Source organism: Protomyctophum bolini, assembly GCF_963924005.1.
Source record: "Protomyctophum bolini genome assembly, chromosome: 16".
Lineage (NCBI taxonomy): Eukaryota > Metazoa > Chordata > Actinopteri > Myctophiformes > Myctophidae > Protomyctophum > Protomyctophum bolini.
In genome coordinates this window covers 27312964-27331787 of record NC_137877.1, presented here as the reverse complement: position 1 = coordinate 27331787, position 18824 = coordinate 27312964, and the positions used below count along the sequence as shown (strand labels likewise).

General features: G+C 40.4%; 1 protein-coding gene across 1 annotated transcript; it reads left to right on the top strand.

The window, feature by feature from the left end:
• Window positions 1-5677: 5677 nt before the first annotated feature.
• Window positions 5678-7465, top strand: fev (FEV transcription factor, ETS family member). Its single transcript, XM_080785610.1, has 3 exons — window positions 5678-5779; window positions 6309-6380; window positions 6639-7465. The coding sequence occupies exons 1-3, from the start codon at window positions 5731-5733 to the stop codon at window positions 7181-7183; spliced, it is 666 nt and encodes a 221-aa protein (XP_080641736.1). The 5' UTR covers window positions 5678-5730; the 3' UTR covers window positions 7184-7465.
• Window positions 7466-18824: the final 11359 nt, after the last annotated feature.

The window sequence follows — 18824 nt, the reverse complement described above, 5'->3', positions numbered from 1 at the left end:
GCCTACCTGACCTGACAGAACACTCCCCCTACACACATGAAAACCCCTCCTCAACTGAGCCTGGACAGAACAACGCCACAGAGCAATAGATGGCCGACCTCCTTTCTACTTACCTACCTACCTACCTATACCTACCTACCTATCTATCTATGGCTCTGCTTGTCTTGACATCTAACTGCCTACTACTCCTGCTATAGCATGTCCTTCAAATAGGCAATAAAGGCTTTTCTTCAAAACTGTGACAACTGAGTGCTTGTGAATATTCCTTTTCTTTTTACCCATATTATAAAAATCTTCAGTGCTCGTCTGTCAGAGCGCAGGTGCAACAAATGCACAAGCATGGCATAAACCGGAGAACACTCTACACAGTCAAATCCTGAGTGTTCATTTTTCATCATAAAATAACACTGAGGATCTTACCGTGTACTCTCTTTTAGGTCCAGTACTAAACCTGTAAAATGATAGAATATTAAAAAATAGGCTGTTTTCAGAGCGTATGCTTTGTATAGTGAACAGGGCAGATTCCTATTATAGCTTCTTAGAGAAGATTATTTCTTATATTGAACACACTTAGTTGACATCTAATCTCTCAGTTAGGTTTTAGGATGTGTAAAATTGTTCTTGCCAGATTGTAATTTTATTTCCAATAAACAAGAACACAAACAAGATCACAGTTGTTTACAACTACAAGAACAAAGAGTGACAGAGATGCCTCTAGCATTTTGAAAGTAAAAATTCTTCTACCAGCTGATCAGAATAGAGTAGGCTGTCATAGAGAAATTAAAATAAAAAAGAAGTGGGGGGACTCACCATCATTGTTGCATTAATTGTCATCGTTAATATTTATTTTAACAATCATTACAGTCAAAAGAAGTGCATGCCTACTCAACCTGCATGGTTGGTGTAAAACAATACAGTGAAGCCAAGATACCGGTAATCAAAATGCCAGAAATGGTGTGTGTTGTGTGTGATGTCAACGAGGTCATGTAAGGAAAGGCCTATATGGCTCAAGAGTACCTCCAGGTACAGTCAGAATAGGGAGCAATGTATTCAGCAGGTGTGGTCTAACCTGTTGTGCAAGCTAAAGTGTAGTTAGCTGCTAGTACTCGACATACAAATGTAATAGCTATAGGCTACACTAAAAGCTCTTTTTCATAACACAGGTTTATACTTAGTAAAAGTAGCTATTGAAGCTAGGGTGGCTATAGGGCAAAGGATATGCTGTGACACTGATGATTGAATTCAAGTAGGCCTACGGTACTCATTTTTCCAAAGGCCAAAAACAAAAGTCTCCCTACATCAAATATATAATTCTCCATTTCATCCATGAATTCTTAGTTTGACATCGGTACATCAGTTCTGAAAGTTAGCTACCCAAAAGCTAAATGGTTAATGCAGTTTTACAGCAGCTACATGCCCAATGATGCTAGCCTATAGCCTTTAGTAAATCAGCTATAGTCATGCAACCCATGCAGTGCAGTGGTTGCCATATTGCATACTTTCCTTCTTGTTTTTTAATTTAATTCCGACGCTGTTTGAACAGTAACTGTATACAGATGTATACGCCTCAATTAAATTCCACACACGTGCGCGCACGCACTACTGAGTACATATAGGCCCATGCAGTTTTGAGTATCTGCACTTTACTTGAGTAATGCGTATAGGCCTTGTATTTTTAGATATGACTTTCATTCTATTCAAAGACAAATATTGTACTTTTGACTCCACTAGATGAATGGAAAATGTATAGGCTTGTAGCCTATACATGTTTTTTAGAAATTTCTGGAAAAACTTTGCTTTTTTAAATGTCTACATTTCAATAGCCTACAGCAGTAGACTACTTAATACTTACTGGAGTACTTTAATTTTAAATGTAATTTAAGTACTGGAGTACTTAAATTTGACAAGGCAACTTTCAATTGAGTATAATATTTGACCAGGAGTAGGCCTATCTAATTTCCACATTAGTTAGTTTACAAATTAGTAGCCTATATATATGCACGAGAATGCAGTTTGCTGTCCATGGTGCTGAACACCATTCATCACTAGTTAATAATAAAAACGCCTGCTGCCAAAACAGTGGTTTGTCATATATTTGTTTATTCTAATGCGACACATTTTGGTGGAGTAAATCCGTTGATGGTTTATCTATGCACACACTCCTCCCGTAGGTCCAGGACGTGGAAGTCCGTGTACACACCCACAAACTTTCACTAGCTAGGTCACGAGTCTGGATCGCATACCGACAGAGTCCCACACCCAAACCAGGATCTTTTAATAAATGTTCAACCACACACACCTTTCTCAAATATACAGACCTCGGGCGACTGATTAAAACGGCTGCACTGTTGCACTGCAGGGCAGCTTTTAGTTAGGTTAGCCTACATGATGTGAGGAGGAATGTCGCTAGGTTGGTTAAAGAGGTCTAATATTATAGCCCACATCATTAAGGTAAGATGAAGGTGAGCAGATTTTATTTTTAAATGTATTTATTTTTTATCTAGGATTTGGTAGAAACCGGTCAGAATTGTGTGCGTTAAGCACAAGCTTATTGAACAGCGTTGATCGACAGGTTAAAGGCCTATACCTATTAGCCTACTACCTCTCTGATTCAATCAACATATGGCTATTTTGTCATAGTCTACATATACGACAGCGTCGCTCGCTGAAAATAGGCAATCTACAAGCTCACGACGCGATCTATACGGTGCAAGCTTGTAGCCTATTTATCAGCTATTCTCAGCACGCGACACCGTCGTATACGAGTAGGCCTATAGCCACCATATACATGAACAGTGTGACAGTGACTCTCTGTCTCAGTGACAGTCTCATATATTTGCAGCTAACTTCGACGTCTTTTGATTGTTTCATTTGAGGCCGACTGCTGTGCTGTGTAAACGTATACTGATAGCCCATATATATAGCAACGGCAACGCATTGGGGATGTACAGTATAATCTAGCATTCGAGGCTTGTTTTAAGTTGCCTGCGACGTATACTGGACTCAGGCAGCTAAAGCAAGTCTGGGACGCCAGAGAGACGCACCTGCCAGCCTGAACAACAGCTCACTGCAGCGGAGGAACAGACGAGGCATTAGGCAAGAACTCGAATGCCAACCGAGGAAGGGGGCGCAACAACCTGGTTTCATTGCATCATATAGGCCACACAGTGGATGGATACCTATAGGCCGAGAGTCGGGACCTGAAGGGTTCCGTTTGACGAGACGGTTGAAATCAACACGGGGGAATGTATATAGGCTGCTGCGTACTGTCGTACAACGTGCAGACAGGCCTCCCTTGTCCAGCTGGACCTGAAAAGTAAATGAATTGTTGACTTGATAGCCATAATTGATAATTGATACTTGATAAGCAAATACGTGGCTACAACCGTTAGTCCAAATCCCCAACCATCATTTTTTTTAATATAACCTATACTGCACGATTATAAGTAATAATATAGCCCACGTCATATACTCATAGTCATGTATTTAAATCAGTAAGGTTGGAGGTATATAGCCTATATATGAGATGTAAAGGTTATGTAGTCCAGGCTAAATCTTCAGTTTTCCCTGCAGCGCCGCGGTCACACTGTGACTGTGTTCAGTAGGCTAACAGTGGACTAGTCCCCATGTCTCCACTCAAGCAGCACTTTATTAAACACTGTGTTCAGTAACAGTGCATGGTCTGCATGCAGCATGCAGTCCCCATGTCTCCCACTCAAGTAGCACTTTAATAAACACTGTGTTCTAGTGGTCTGCATGCAGCATGCAGTCCCCATGTCTCCCACTCAAGTAGCACTTTAATAAACACTGTGTTCAGTAACAGTGGTCTGCATGCAGCATGCAGTCCCCATGTCTCCACTCAAGCAGCACTTTAATAAACACTGTGTTCAGTAACAGTGGTCTGCATGCATCATGCAGTCCCCATGTCTCCACTCAAGCAGCTCTTTAATAAACAGAAACATATACGTTGTTGGATTTCCAATTTCATCCAATCAGGACTCAGGAGAGAGAACCAATGTATCAGCTTCAATGTTAGTGTTCCAGTTCCAATTAGTCCTACTATTTTCTTTTGTTTGTTTTTGTTTAGTCACTTCCAATTTAACCTGTTTAATGTTTATTCCTTTACCCTTCCTGTATGAGTTATCTTTCCTGATTGGAGGAGATTAGTATTCCGTACATTTAAACAAGACAGCAAACGATTTTTTTAACAGTTCGAAAATATATATTGTAGGCCTACTTTTGTTTTGATTTCAGATTTCTAGGAACTCTTGGGACTCACATACATACAATGAATTAACTATAGCTCTATTTCAAATAAAGTGAGTTTACTTTGTCATTTGTACTTTTGAATGGGCCTATAGTAGGCTATTTATTTGAGAGCCTGTCTTGCACCATACATGCTTATCTGATGCGAAAACCAATTATGTCTTATTTTTCTTCTAATTGTCTCTTTTATTTTTGTCGTATTATGTCTCATCTCAAGGTTCTCTTTGCATATTAGGGCTTTATTCTGGTTTACGATATATATAGCCTATAGAATTTTGACCCAAGGACCATTGTCAAATTTGTTCTGAACATGCTAAATATTTTGTTCATTCTTAAGTATATTTGTTTTTAACCCCTTTAGAAGAAAAGTAGGCCGACAAAAGGAAGAAAAGAAAAAACATACTCCCACTTTTGTCTTCCAGTATAAAGGCATTGGATTTCATTTCAAGACTGCACAGTGATTAATAAAAAAGTATAGGCTGGCTATGCAGACCAGATGGAGTAGAATGATTAAATGTTATTCCAACCAGTGACAATGTGATATTTCTTAGCGTTGCATGTTTCTATAAATTACCCAATCTGAAACCAAATAAAATGTTTTGCTATATTGCTCATGTTGCATTCAGTTTGGTCTTATTTCTGAGTTTTATATTGCATATGTATATAGCCTACTGCAAATTATTTCATTTATGTCCATATAGTGCCTCCCTTTAAATCAACATAGTCATAGCTACACACACACACACACACACACACACACACACACACACACACACACACACACACACACACACACACACACAGACACACACACACACACACACACACACACACACACACACTGACATACAGTACCTTACGTTACGTATAACTTATACATCAATGAATGTCCATGCACAAGCCACCATGGTTTTAGAGTTACAAGCTCATTACCCTCAGATTGAGGCTATATAACGTTAAACCTACAAACAGAAGGCAAGGAGGCGACATGTTCTTGTTTTCTTACGTGCACCGATGCATGCTTTTAAAGGTAAATATTCTTTTCCCAACATGAAATAGGCCTTTGTTGTTTGCCGAGAGGTAAAGAGGCGGAAAAGTGAGTAGGATCTGAACTGGTTTCCATGTCAAACACTTCAATGCACCATAGAAACTCAGATCTTAACGCGGAAACTTTATTAAACTGTGATCGCGGATTGATAAGGGCGAATTTCTATCGGCCCCTTTTTATTGTGGCCACCGGGACTGACAGAGGTAAATTGCTCTTTTAATTAAAGCAATGCACCAGGGGAAATTGCTGTCTGAATATTGTCTCAGAGATGGGGGCCAGTGACAGTTGCCTGGAAACTTCAATCTGGCCACCCGCATTTATTCCAGATCACAGTTATGAGATAAAGTTTAATAAAAATCTTTACCCCGCGCCACCAACGAAATGAAAATCCAACCCTTTCTGAACAACTGAACACAATGAGACAGGACTGCGGAGGAAGACTCATGTTCAACATGTATCTCTCAGGTTCGTTTGCTGTCTTGTTTAAAAAAATTAGAAATGTATGGCTATATCTTTCTTCTCCCTTCTGCCGTTGAGGAAGACGGGTCATCATCGCCGGGTCCTCCAGCAGTGATGCACCGTTTCCAGGGCAGGCAAGGGATTGCTCAGCCGTTTCAATCTGAAAGCCCGTCTCCTCTTTTGTCGGAAATCGGATATCCTCTTTCCTGGACGCGTTTCCTGCAGCTCCGCTGGAGCTCGAAGGGGAGACGAGAGACTATAGGCCTACATGCATTAGAAAGCTTGACGAGGATCGTGCAGTTATAGCCCTGCATTGAATTATTTTCACATTTTATTGATTTTGTTTCAGAGATCCTCAACGTTATTTTCATCTCAGCATTTATGGGACCAGGCAGGGTTATCAACATTGCTTATAAGAAATAGCAACCTATATATATTTTAAACGGTCTAAGAAAAAAACCTTTTTTTAAAAAGGTCTTGGAGGAAGAAAGAAAGAAAGGTTAGCTATTCATATTTTATTTATTTTTTATTTCAGATCCAGCAGAAAATCTATTGAAAGAGAGCAAAGGAACATCTTGGGGTCCAATAAATACAGGTGTGCAAAAAGGTAAGAAACAGTTTAAATTAATTGAATGTTTGCGTGTTGCCATATAGGCGGCCTCAGGAAAAATAAAGCAAAGCATGTCAATTTAATATTGAGTAATCCACCTGCCGAATCACAAATTATAGGCCCTTATATCTTGAACTGTTCAATCAATATTCAAACTTTATAATGATTTCATGCTTGAGACAGAGGATATAGTCTGATCTCCTTAATTATTATTATTATTACATATATTAATATTATTAATATTATTTCTTATAGGTAGCGGTCAGATTCAGCTATGGCAGTTCTTGCTGGAGCTGCTGTCGGACAGCGGCAACATGTCGTGCATCGCCTGGGAGGGAACCAACGGCGAGTTCAAGCTCATCGACCCGGACGAGGTGGCGCGGCGCTGGGGCGAGCGCAAGAGCAAGCCCAACATGAACTACGACAAGCTGAGCCGCGCGCTGCGCTACTACTACGACAAGAACATCATGACCAAGGTGCACGGCAAGCGCTACGCGTACAGGTTCGACTTCCACGGCCTGGCGCAGGTGTGCCAGCCGTCGACCACGGAGCAGGCCATCTACAAGTTTCAGAGCAACTTCGGCCCGATTCCGTTCTCCGGGATTTCCAAGTTGAACCTCGTGGCGCCCGGCGTGGGGCCGTCGGGGTTCTCGTACTGGCACGGCTCCCCGCCGACGGCCTTGTATCACGGCCACAATCTGCAGCCGCCCGGGCCGTTCGGCGCCGTGGCCGCAGCCACACACATCAGCTGTGTTAACAACATCAACAATCTGAGCAGCATCAACAACCATTACAATTGACTCTTAATACATGATCTACCGGTATGTGGTTCTTCTCAAAGTGGGGTCTGCCGGGGACCCCCAGGGGTTCTTGAAGGGGTTCCAGGGAGTTCCCAGCTAAATTACCATATTGTTAATATAGCATAAAAATCAGTTTACCCCATATTTCAAAATAAAAACATTTTTACAACGCAAATCGTGTATGGGGGTCCCTGGCTGCCACAACATATCAAATTTGAAATGGTGGTCCGTGGTATTAATTTGGAGGTCCTTATGAAAAGGTTTGAGAACCATTTATCTATAGGCCTATAGATACAATTAAGTATGTATTTATATCAAGTTATATGCTGTTAATTGCATATCACTCGCCATGACGCCATGCTATGTCACTGTTGAGGAAAATTAGCCTAACGAAGAGTGTTGGATTTCCTACCTCGCCAAATTACGCACAGACACTGACGTTTTACGCACGGCATTTATAGCCGTGAGCCATCAACGCTTTTTACAATATACCCGTCTGGCCGTCTCCCGTCTTATTCCCAAAACTGTTTAAGGATAAGTATATCAAATTAACTCAGAAATGACCGAGGATTTGTGCACCATTCTCGGAAATGAGCACATTTTATAAAAAAATATATAATCACAAGGCTTATTTGTTAATGACAGCTATTTGTCATTTCGCTGCATCTCTTGTCTTGTTACAATTTCCTTTCCCTTTCATCACCTCGGTACACAATGGATGGACTGTAATCTCCAGGTACAGTTGTAGGCCTATATTGGATGATCAGCGCCATGTTATGGTTTTATATACTGTGACATATGATTGACTGTAAATTGAACATTTTGTTGAAAACAAAACAAAACTGGCATAACTTAAAGTGGTTAATTAATTCAGAAATCTCATGGTGAGATTATGATTATAAGCGTATTTAAAAGTGATAAACTGCATTAATGCAGGTTTAGGCCCAATAAGTTAACAAACTGGTCTGTCAACCATACTGTTTATTGCATAGAAATAGGCTACAGTGATTTACGTGGCAATTAATTCACCAATTGGTACATATAGGCCTACTTAATGTAAATAATTAGTTGTTGTTGACAGAATTAAAGTAAATTCAAATGCAGCCTATCTTATACCATCATTAATCTCAAAATGTTCATCTGCATTCATTTTGCGACTGAATTTGGATTTATGGTCAACAAACAAATGGAAGTGGTAAAAAAAAGAATGAAAAATATTTGTATTTCATATTATTTCTGTATTATTGCTATATTATGGCTAGTGTTCATGGTCATGTAGCTATACAAACACCATATAATAATCTGTTACTATTGTCACAACCATGCTCTTGCTAAAATCTCATTAAAAAACTGAGAGTCATATGGCTGGATGCCTGTGTTGTTGCTATGGTCCGGAGTGTTTAGTTTCCCATGTGGGGTCAGAATTTGGTGTAAATCTTTATACATACTTTCCTTCATTTTATTATATAACAGTGCCCTTTTAATAATTGTGAATGCCATGGAGTGTTCGTGCATGTGCATGTGCTTTGTCTTGATTGTTTAATGAATGAGCTGGTACATTTAATACTTGCTGAAATCAATGATGATGATGATGATGATGATGATGATGATGATGATGGTGGTGGTGGTGGTGCTGCTGCTGCCATACCAGCGGTGGTACTGGTGATGATAAAGTAGAAAGAGGAAGATTATGGAATAATGGCTATATAGGCTATATGAAAAACCACCAACTTGAAATGATGATGACAAAGAACAAGGAAGAAGAACATGATGATAACGATGATCCGAGAAAGAATCAGAATAAACGTTGTCTTTTTTGTGTGATTAATTATTTATCTTTTACTTTTTTCATGACGATGAGTCGATGAACAACACACAGCACTGCCGTTTGGGCCAGAAAATGGTCAAATCGAAATGTTAGCAGAAGCCACTGGAGGGCGCCATTACACTTCCAATATCAGAACCATGTTTAAATCTACAGGGGACTAGGACTGATCCATTGGCACTACTGAACATGCAAACATCAGATTAACCAGAGCATGTTATTGGTCTACAAATACACCAAGACCAAGCTATAATGTACAGCAGTGGTTGATTGATTGATTGATTGATTAATTGATTATTTATTTAAGTGTCATGCTTCCGAACTCCGAAGAAGCCCAGCCCATATGGACTTACAGGACACTTTTTACAGTTTACATAAACAATTACAATAAACCGACATGACGGTTTGCAAACAATGATCAAGTGAATACCAAACTGACACTCCAGATCCTTACAGGCAGATTACATAATATACAACATAAAATAAAATACAGTAAAATACATATACACCATTAGGCCTGTGACAGGAGATGTACCTACTTGAAGAGCTGGGATTGTCTTCTACTCCAGGCTCTGGAAACAAACTGGGCTGTCCTATAAATACTTCATAATTAAATAACCAGTCTAACTTCTGTCCATCATCTTCCCAGAATAGATCAGGATTTCTTTGTTGCATTGCCTCAAACAGTGGAACCCTCAAATCATCATACAGGGTACAATAAAACATACAATGAAATTCATTTTCCACATAATTTAGGTCACATACAATACATATATTTATTTGTATTGTATATTTTATATATTCTGAAAGATATAAGACAGATATTCTGCCTCTCTAAAAATAGAAAAAACGTCCTTTATCCAGGGGCCATTGTGTGCCTTTGCCTAGTCTCCATCGGTTCCCAACCCATATCCATTGCAAGAGAAGGGGCAAATGCATGTACCCCAAGGAAACACATTATGGCTCTATGGATAGAATTAACTTTTTTGTCATCCAAAACACCAGCTGCATACATAAGTATTGGACAGGTTTTCAACCCTTTTCATATCAAGGCCCATTATTTATTCAGCATTTGGGCCACGGACCACCATTTGATGAGATTTAGCCTCAGACCCAGTTCATATATTGTTGTCATTGGATACGATTATGTCCACAATTCCATATGCTCTGTGCATGGTTATAGACAACAGGCAAACGGTGATGCATCTCCTACATTCTCTAATTGTGTAGATTTCTTGTAAATTAAGTAATGCATGATGTTTAACAATAATTGAACTCTTGAGAGCATTTTAAGCTCTCACGAGTTAAGTAATAAGTCTAATAAGGGTTCATTTGATTTACTCTCCATCATTTAGCTGGGGACCACATGAAACCCCCTCAAGGACCACTGGTGGTCCCCATACCACTGGTTAAAAACCACTGTTACCACAGTAACGACAATCACACCCATTTCTATAGCCTACCTTAATATGTGTTATAGATCAGGAATACTTCAGTACTTTGCTCCAACAACGTGCACTGTGCACACTTCGCTTTTCCAAGCAACAAATGTGAACAATGTTTACTGATTCTGGAGAGAGAGAGAGAGAGAGAGAGAGAGAGAGGGAGAGAGACAGAGAGACAGAGAGACAGAGAAAGAGAGAGAGTGAGAGAGAGAGTGTGAACAGCGACTCGATCATTGATATGCATGTCACACACACACACACACACACACACACACACACACACACACACACACACACACACACACACACACACACACACACACACACACACACACACACACTCACACTCAGTAGGATGAATGAATGGCTCTGTATTGAAATACGTAACAGTTTATATACCGCCTATTCATGAAAATGTGACGAAGTGTGGTTTTCTCAACTGAGTATAATGACTGTGACTTTATGCAGTCTGTATACTATTTAATATCATTAAGACACTGACACCTGATGAGAATGCTGGTGCCATAACAAAAAAGAGAAAAAAAACCTTCCAAGGAAGGGACTGCACACTCCAGGGAACAGAGACGGACAACTTACTGCATCAAACTTATTTATTTATTAAGTTTGATGCAGTAAGTTGTCCGTCTCTGTTCCCTGGAGTGTGCAGTCCCTTCCTTGGAAGGTTTTTTTTCTCTTTTTTGATGTCTATGCCTGCTAACTAGACCTGCACCTCCTACGGGTCTTTTTGGATGTGCAGGAGTCCCTTTTTTGTCTCATATAAATATATATATATATATGTGTCATATTTTATATGTTGGCTATTCAAAAATAAAATAAAAACTTTTTAACATTTTCGAAAAAGAATTGAAATTAATAGATAATCTTCTCGGGTTATGTTGTGGCCTGCATGGCCACAACATATTTACAGATGGGGTCCGCAGCAAATATAGGCCTAAATCAATTTGGGGGTCCTTGGCACGAAAAAGATCACTCGATCCATGCCAGTAGGCAAATTTGCTGTTTCAAGGCTCCTCCATAATTTATAGGCAGCAAGACGTTCTATAGGCATTACGACCACCAAGGGGTCAAATCAAGAGGTCAAATCCACCAGCTTTCCAAACCATTCATTATTAGATGGAGAAAGGAACACATCGCACGCACGTACGCACGCACGCACGCACGCACGCACGCACGCACGCACGCAAGCACGCACGCAAGCACGCACGCAGCATCTGACCAAATAGTCTGCAGCATTTATTGGAATCTCTTCAAAAGGTTGAGTCACATCCACATCATTGTTACTCCATGTATTGTCTCCTCTCCCATCTGTTCTGCAAATAATCTCATTATTACTGCTAAGCAGCACTCATCCTCATGGTCTTGCATAACACACTATATGGTTGGTGTTTTAACTGCAAACCACAGGATTAACATCACCAGTTTGAATGTAGAAAAAAAGAGAAACACTACTTGCACGGTCTGCTTCCGTATGTCCCGTGGCAGCGTATGACGTAATGATTACTTGTGCTTGAAATGGCAGTGGTGTCAGATTACATACATGTATACATAGGGGCATTACCTTTAATCCGCCCGACACTGAAACACACAGTATCATCATTACGTCACTATCGACAACCAATTATACCCTGGCATTGGTACATATCTTCATCACACCTGAGAACATTTCCCCAATCAACCCACCTCCTATAAGACTGGACTCATTTCACACACTCACTGTCAGGTTATACCTTGTCAACCTTGTGTTTGGTCTCGCTTGTTCTTGGACTTGCATTTGTTGTACTGCTGTTCTTCTGCCTGCATATCTTCCCTGTAAGTGTTGCTTTTTGGACCGCTGTTCTCCTGCCTGGAACTTGCTGTAAGAATTGCCTTTTGTGTTATTAAATTCTTAAATCTACTCTGTCTACTGTGGCTTTGCATTTGGGTTCAATCTAAACCTCACCCCTGCTCTGTGTTCCGGGCCAGCCTGGTGGGACGTCAGGGTACTGTCACGCTTCAGCCACTTCCACTTTCCATTCCATCTCTCAGTCCTTGTCTCACACCTGCTCACACTCCCTCATCAGCCCAACAGTGGCATATGCCCCTTTCACACCTGAGAACATTTCCCAAATCAACCCACCTCCTATAAGACTGGACTCATTTCACACACTCACTCTTGTCAACCTTGTGTTTGGTCTCGCTTGTTCTTGGACTTGCATTTGTTGTACTGCTGTTCTTCTGCCTGCATATCATCCCTGTAAGTGTTGCTTTTTGGACCGCTGTTCTCCTGCCTGGAACTTGCTGTAAGAATTGCGTTTTGCATTTGGGTTCAATCTAAACCTCATCCCTGACAGTAGCACCTGACGAAAAACATTACATTTCAACATTGCACGCTTTGCTTGCGGAAGTAATAATAATAATAACTAGAACTGCACTCTGTCGAGTGCATACTTGCTTGTTGCACACTAGTAAGCCATAAATGGCCAACTAGTGCGCAAGCAGAGCAAGTACTTTCGACCGCTGTAAACTGTCAAATCTCAGTATCTCTGTGAAGGAACGTTTGAAATGTATAATTATTAGGTGTAACTATTTGCTACCTACCTACTTTATGCATATAAACACCTAGTATTATTAAGTTTGCGTATACAAGAAAAACAGCAAATCTGTGCCTGGTTTGCTGGGACCAGATTACACAAATGACCATATTTCTTACGTCATCATTGAGAGCTAGTCATACATATACACACCACGTAGTCTGGTCCCAGCAGATCAGGCACAATTTGCTATTTTATTTCTACTGATTATGTATATAGTATAGTATGACTAGCTCTAAATTATGACGTAAGACATATGGTCATTTATGTAATCTGGTCCCAGCAAACCAGGCACAGCTTTGCTGGGGGTTTTTGCATACACATCAAATGGCGGGTTGGCTGTTATTACTTGCGCGCTCTGCTTGCGCAAGTAATAATAATACTGTTTCTGACGTCAAACTCATCTTGGCAATATATTGGATAATAATCTTCATCAGTCCCTGCATGGGATTGGGCTCTATATGCACACAGAATCTGCCCATGTTACGAATTCAGATTATTGGTCAACCCACTAGAGAAAAATAGATGAGAATTAATGAGTTTACACAAATTGAAAAATCCTCTTCGTCCCTGCCTATGAAAACCATCTTTGTTGGTCACTGCCAATGCTCATGGGCAATTTCAGTTTGATCACCCCACTGAGGACAGTGTGAGACAGTGTTCTCTCTATAAATAGTATTTGGTAATAGTATAGTATACAGTAGTAGTAGGATTATAGTGGGATAAAAGAATAGCGGGATAGAATATAAAAATCACACCCATGTGAATTGAGGGGCACTTTACCAACTCTTATCATCTTACATCATTGGCATATGACATATGATCGATTTAACATCACAAAATAGCAGTTTATAAGAATCGTCGTCCCTTATTGGCAGAGGTTTTCCTCTGACATGCATATGCCGATTTGCTCAGTGACAGACAAAACCAACATTAAACTCTGTTCATTGTTAATCGCACATTTAATGTTTGTGTTGGAGACAAAACAAACATATTGTCAATGGAGTTTTTAATGTTTGTCTAAACAAGACAAACATTAAACCTGTGTATAGGAGGGGCTAGCACCCAGCTGTGATTGGAAATGTGAAATGACTTAAAATGTTCTACAAATTACATAATATAAATAGACATGTGCTGTCTTCAGATTCTAGCCAGATAGTGTATAGCTTATATTCACTCCATTCCATAATTATTGCCCTGATTAAGGTCTTAGAACTGAATCATTCTTCATTCAAATGTTTTAATAAGGCCTGTATGTCCTCTATGCCTGTCTCCTTGTATAGGTGTGTAAGGAAACTAGTTTCTTATAATCACCACTTGAAAATTATTTTGTATTATTTATATTTATTGATTGCCAAGAAAGACATGTCATCTTGTCTGTTTCCCTCTGACTAAAGCAAAAGCCTCAAACAGAGTTTGTCATACCTAAAAGCGATTGATCCTAGCCTGATAATCAGCAAACATCACAACTATTTGAAAAGCAATATACACTTGCCAGATACAGTGATGTCTTAATTTTGTTGACTTTAATACTAAAAGTCTTAAGATTCTGATATTTAGTCGATTAAGTCTACACCAAGACTAAACAATTTCAGATGACAAAAATAGGACTAAAACTAAATGGTGTGTTTATTCAAAAGACTAAATCAGAATTTGGTCTAAAAACGAACACTGATTATAGAGTGGTATATTTTTATTTGAGCTCTGTACTGTAGGTGATGCCGTCCTCCAGCAGGTGGGGGCAAGGTCCCTTGCTTAAGGATGCTCTACAGTAAAAGGATACACCACTGCAGTGGGGCTTGCACTGTCTTTGGGACTCATCAATTGTAGTAGGATGGTCTCTCTAAGCACAAGGTTACCTTGCTGTCAGTAGCATAGAAAAGTCCTTTCATAATAATCAAAACCAGATGTGTGCATGTGTAACATGCTGACATCATTGAGCCATATAGCCATTATGCACAGCATTGTATACTGTACATTAGAACATCAACATCCTGAGCTGAATACATAAGAGTGTTAAATCAATCGCTGTCAGTGCATAGGCCTACATGAGGGTGTTTACGTGGGGATGTAATCACCTTTTCCAAGGGATTGGTGGATGATTCTTTCAGATTTGCTATAGGTGCTGTATGATGGTTATAAAGAGGGATGAATTTGACAACTTGTGTTAAGGGGAAGGCACTAAGCCTGTTAAATCTCTGCTTTAATCACCCCCTTCCGAGTACATTACTGAAATAGAGGGTAGAAGTCAATGGGCTTGGTGTGAAACAGTGCAGTGCAGTCGGTGACTCATTCTGCCTGCTCCCCTGTCGGCAGCAGTGGTAATGAAGGCTCTGCTAAATTAGAACACATGTCCTATACCGGCTCCTGAAATAGACCTGGCTCCGGGAGACACAGAGAGAGTGAGTGTGAGAGAGAGTGTGTGAGAGAGAGAGAGAGAGAGAGAGAGAGAGAGAGAGAGAGAGAGAGACGATTTGAAACATGGGCGAAAAGGAGGGAGAATCAACAGTCACTTGAACCACAGCATCTCTATTATGGGGTTACAACAAGTCGAAACGTTGTGAGCTTGTAGAGCTATATTTTTCAGCGAATATATTAAGTGTACGTAGAGAAAAACAAGAGGGGGGCTAGAATAGAGCCCTTGGGGATCCGGTCATCTAAGTATAGGTTTTAAGTATTAATTGGACAGGGAGAAAGAGCGGCAATGAGGGGAAAAAATAAATGTGAGAGAGACAATGGAAGAAAGGAGAGACAATTTAGACCTATTTACAGTACATGTGACCCACTTTCCCCTCACATTTCAGAGCTACTAGAAATAGATAATCCTATAGCCTCGGAAAGGAAACAAAAAGGAAAATAAATCAAACTAGTGGGCACAGGTCTCCACCAGGAGGATAGGAGTGTGTGTGTGTGTGATGTTTGGAAAAATGTTTATGAGCAATATAAACTGTGTGTGTGTGTGTGTGTGTGTGTGTGTGTGTGTGTGTGTGTGCGTGTGTGTGTGTGTGTGTGTGTGTGTGTGTGTGTGTGTGTGTGTGTGTGTGTGTGACACGGCTTGGCCTGTTGTAGCGCCACCATGAGGCTGAAACTGTCAAGTGACATTTCTTCCTCAGCCTAGTGGGAATATGCACAGTTTCATCACAATCGGACGCTGTGTTGAGTTGTTGTGGCGATTTGTACAAAATGGGTACAAAGTGGCTACTCCTGAAAAGTTTAGAAGCCAATCGTAGCCAATGAGGGTGGATTATGAGAAATCAAACAAGCCCATCTTGATCACATGACTATGGAGAGCATGTGTACCGATTTGCGTGAAATTTGGATAAAATCTGAAGGAGTAATATTAGAAAATGTGTTTTACATACCGGTATGTCGGCCTCCTGGTGGCGCTATAAAGAGCAGATGTGAAAATTTCCAGGTAAATGTTTTTCCTTGGCCTCTAGGGAGTTGGCATACAAAGCTATCCACAGATCCGTGCAGTTAGAGGTAAAAACACTTTTCGGCCAGTTATAGCGCCACCATGAGGCTGAGTTGAAAATGTTCATGTGGCATTTCTTCCTCGGCCTAGTGGGAATGTGCGTGCACAATTTCACGGAAATCACACATTGTGTTCATGATTTGCAGCATTTTGTTTGAAACTGAGCACTCCTGCGAACTTTGGAAGCCAATCTTAGCCAATCAGGATGGAGTCTGAGAAATCTGAAAGACCCGTTTCATTGAATGGCTCTAGAGAGACTGTGTACCAATTTGCATGATGTTTGGACAAAATCTGTAGGTGTACTGTCCAAAAACTTGTTTTGAACAAAGCGGTCTCTTGGTGGCGCTATAACAGGCTGTTGCAAAACATCGTTGGCATCCAGGGAGTGTGTGTGCAAAATTTGGCATCGACCGTGTTAACGGTGCCGGAGATTAGCTGTTCACAGACGGACGGACACACGGACGGACGGTGCAAAACATACTCTCTCCCCATGCCTTCGGCCTGGTGGAGACAATGAATGCCTGTCCAATGTCACTAGATTAGCTTCCATTGCTGCGGTCGGCGGTCGCTAGTCTTCCTGGGGTCCACACAAAACATCACAACATAAAAACAACATAATACCATATACATACAAACAACAACTTGTTTGTCTAAATCTAAGTTCAATTACATTAGAATGCCAAAGATATATAGATAATGTAGGTTAAATATCATGTACAAAAGCACATCAGTGCAATTGTGTGACCTCTCCCAATAATGTTTTTTTAAGTGATTTTTTAAAAGACTCTCACTGACTGACTGTCACTAGCAGGCATTGTATATCTTCATAACCTCACTTAAGCTTCTCTTAATTCTACTTTTGCTAGAGACACGTTTTTTTCCTGTGTAAAAAGGCACAATTAACCTGTTGTGAGATCAGTCAGTGGATATGTTCAGTGCATATTTTCAATCCGATGAGAGACACAAATCTAATATCAGTATCAATTCAGTGGACACACGTGCTGATTGAGAGGTTTCAAGCAGGTGGAATCTATTAATTCACTCTTGTTTCATCTATAAAATACTGAGATCCGAGTCTCTTCTGATCATTTCCAGTACAGCCAACTGAACCTTCTGGTGAAATAGTTAGATTATGATGGGCTGGGGGTAAGCAATTTTTTTGTTGTTTATTTGCTTTGTATTTATGGACATATATCCTGATGTTTCTTTGTGTGTGTGAATAATTGCTTTGAAAATACTATGCTGTAAAGAAAAACAACAAACAAAATCACACCGGTTTGTGTGTGTGTGTGTGTGTGTGTGTGTGTGTGTGTGTGTGTGTGTGTGTGTGTGTGTGTGTGTGTGTGTGTGTGTGTGTGTGTGTGTGTTGGGGGGGGGGTTCCACATGAATGCACCCAGGTTGCCAGCCCGATTCCGGCGAGCCGCCCCGTCCGAAACGATTGTGTAGCTGTCCCAGCAATGGGTATTTTGTAATATTTGATTTTATTACATGCCTTTCTAAAAATGAATAATATGTGAACATTATTATGTATGTTTATTTGGGTACATATTGTATTTGTATGCTGTGTGTGTGGTGCCTGGTCTTTTATTGCTGTTCATTATGACCTAGAAGGGCATGCAGGAGCAGAGCCCTGTGATTAGAGTGAGGCAGCATTGATTGCACCTGTGTGAGCTGAACTCAGTCAGAACAAGCTCAGTTTCAGTGGTGCAAGGAGCTCTTCCGTCTAAAAGAGTTTCCTTAAATAAAGAATATAAAATAAGATAACGTAGCTCTCCTAAAATAATCTGCAGAAGGCGCACACGGTGACATGGTATGTTACATGTTGTTTCTTTGTTTGTAAACAGTGTTGTAATTCTGTCGATCGTTGAATTGTTTGTGTACATTTTATTGTGTTGTTTATATAATCCGGACATTCCATGATTCACGGACACATTAAAAGGACATCATGATTGACTGACAACAAGAACATTCATATTTCATGTTTAATTCATTGTGTTTAAAAGGATGTTATGTTTTGTGTTTTTAGTAGCGGTTATAGGTTGAGAAATAACAGTTACCGTGTGGGGGTCCCTGTACTGTACTGTACTGTACTGTACTGTACTACCATATATACAGTTAATACTGTATGTGTGTGTGTGTGTGTGTGTGTGTGTGTGTGTGTGTGTGTGTGTGTGTGTGTGTGTGTGTGTGTGTGTGTGTGTGTGTGTGTGTGCGTGTGCGTGTGCGTGTGTGTGTGTGTTAGGTTGTGCACAGGTGGTGAAAAACAACCATGCTGTTTTCGTGCTCAGACCCAGCCAGCAACAC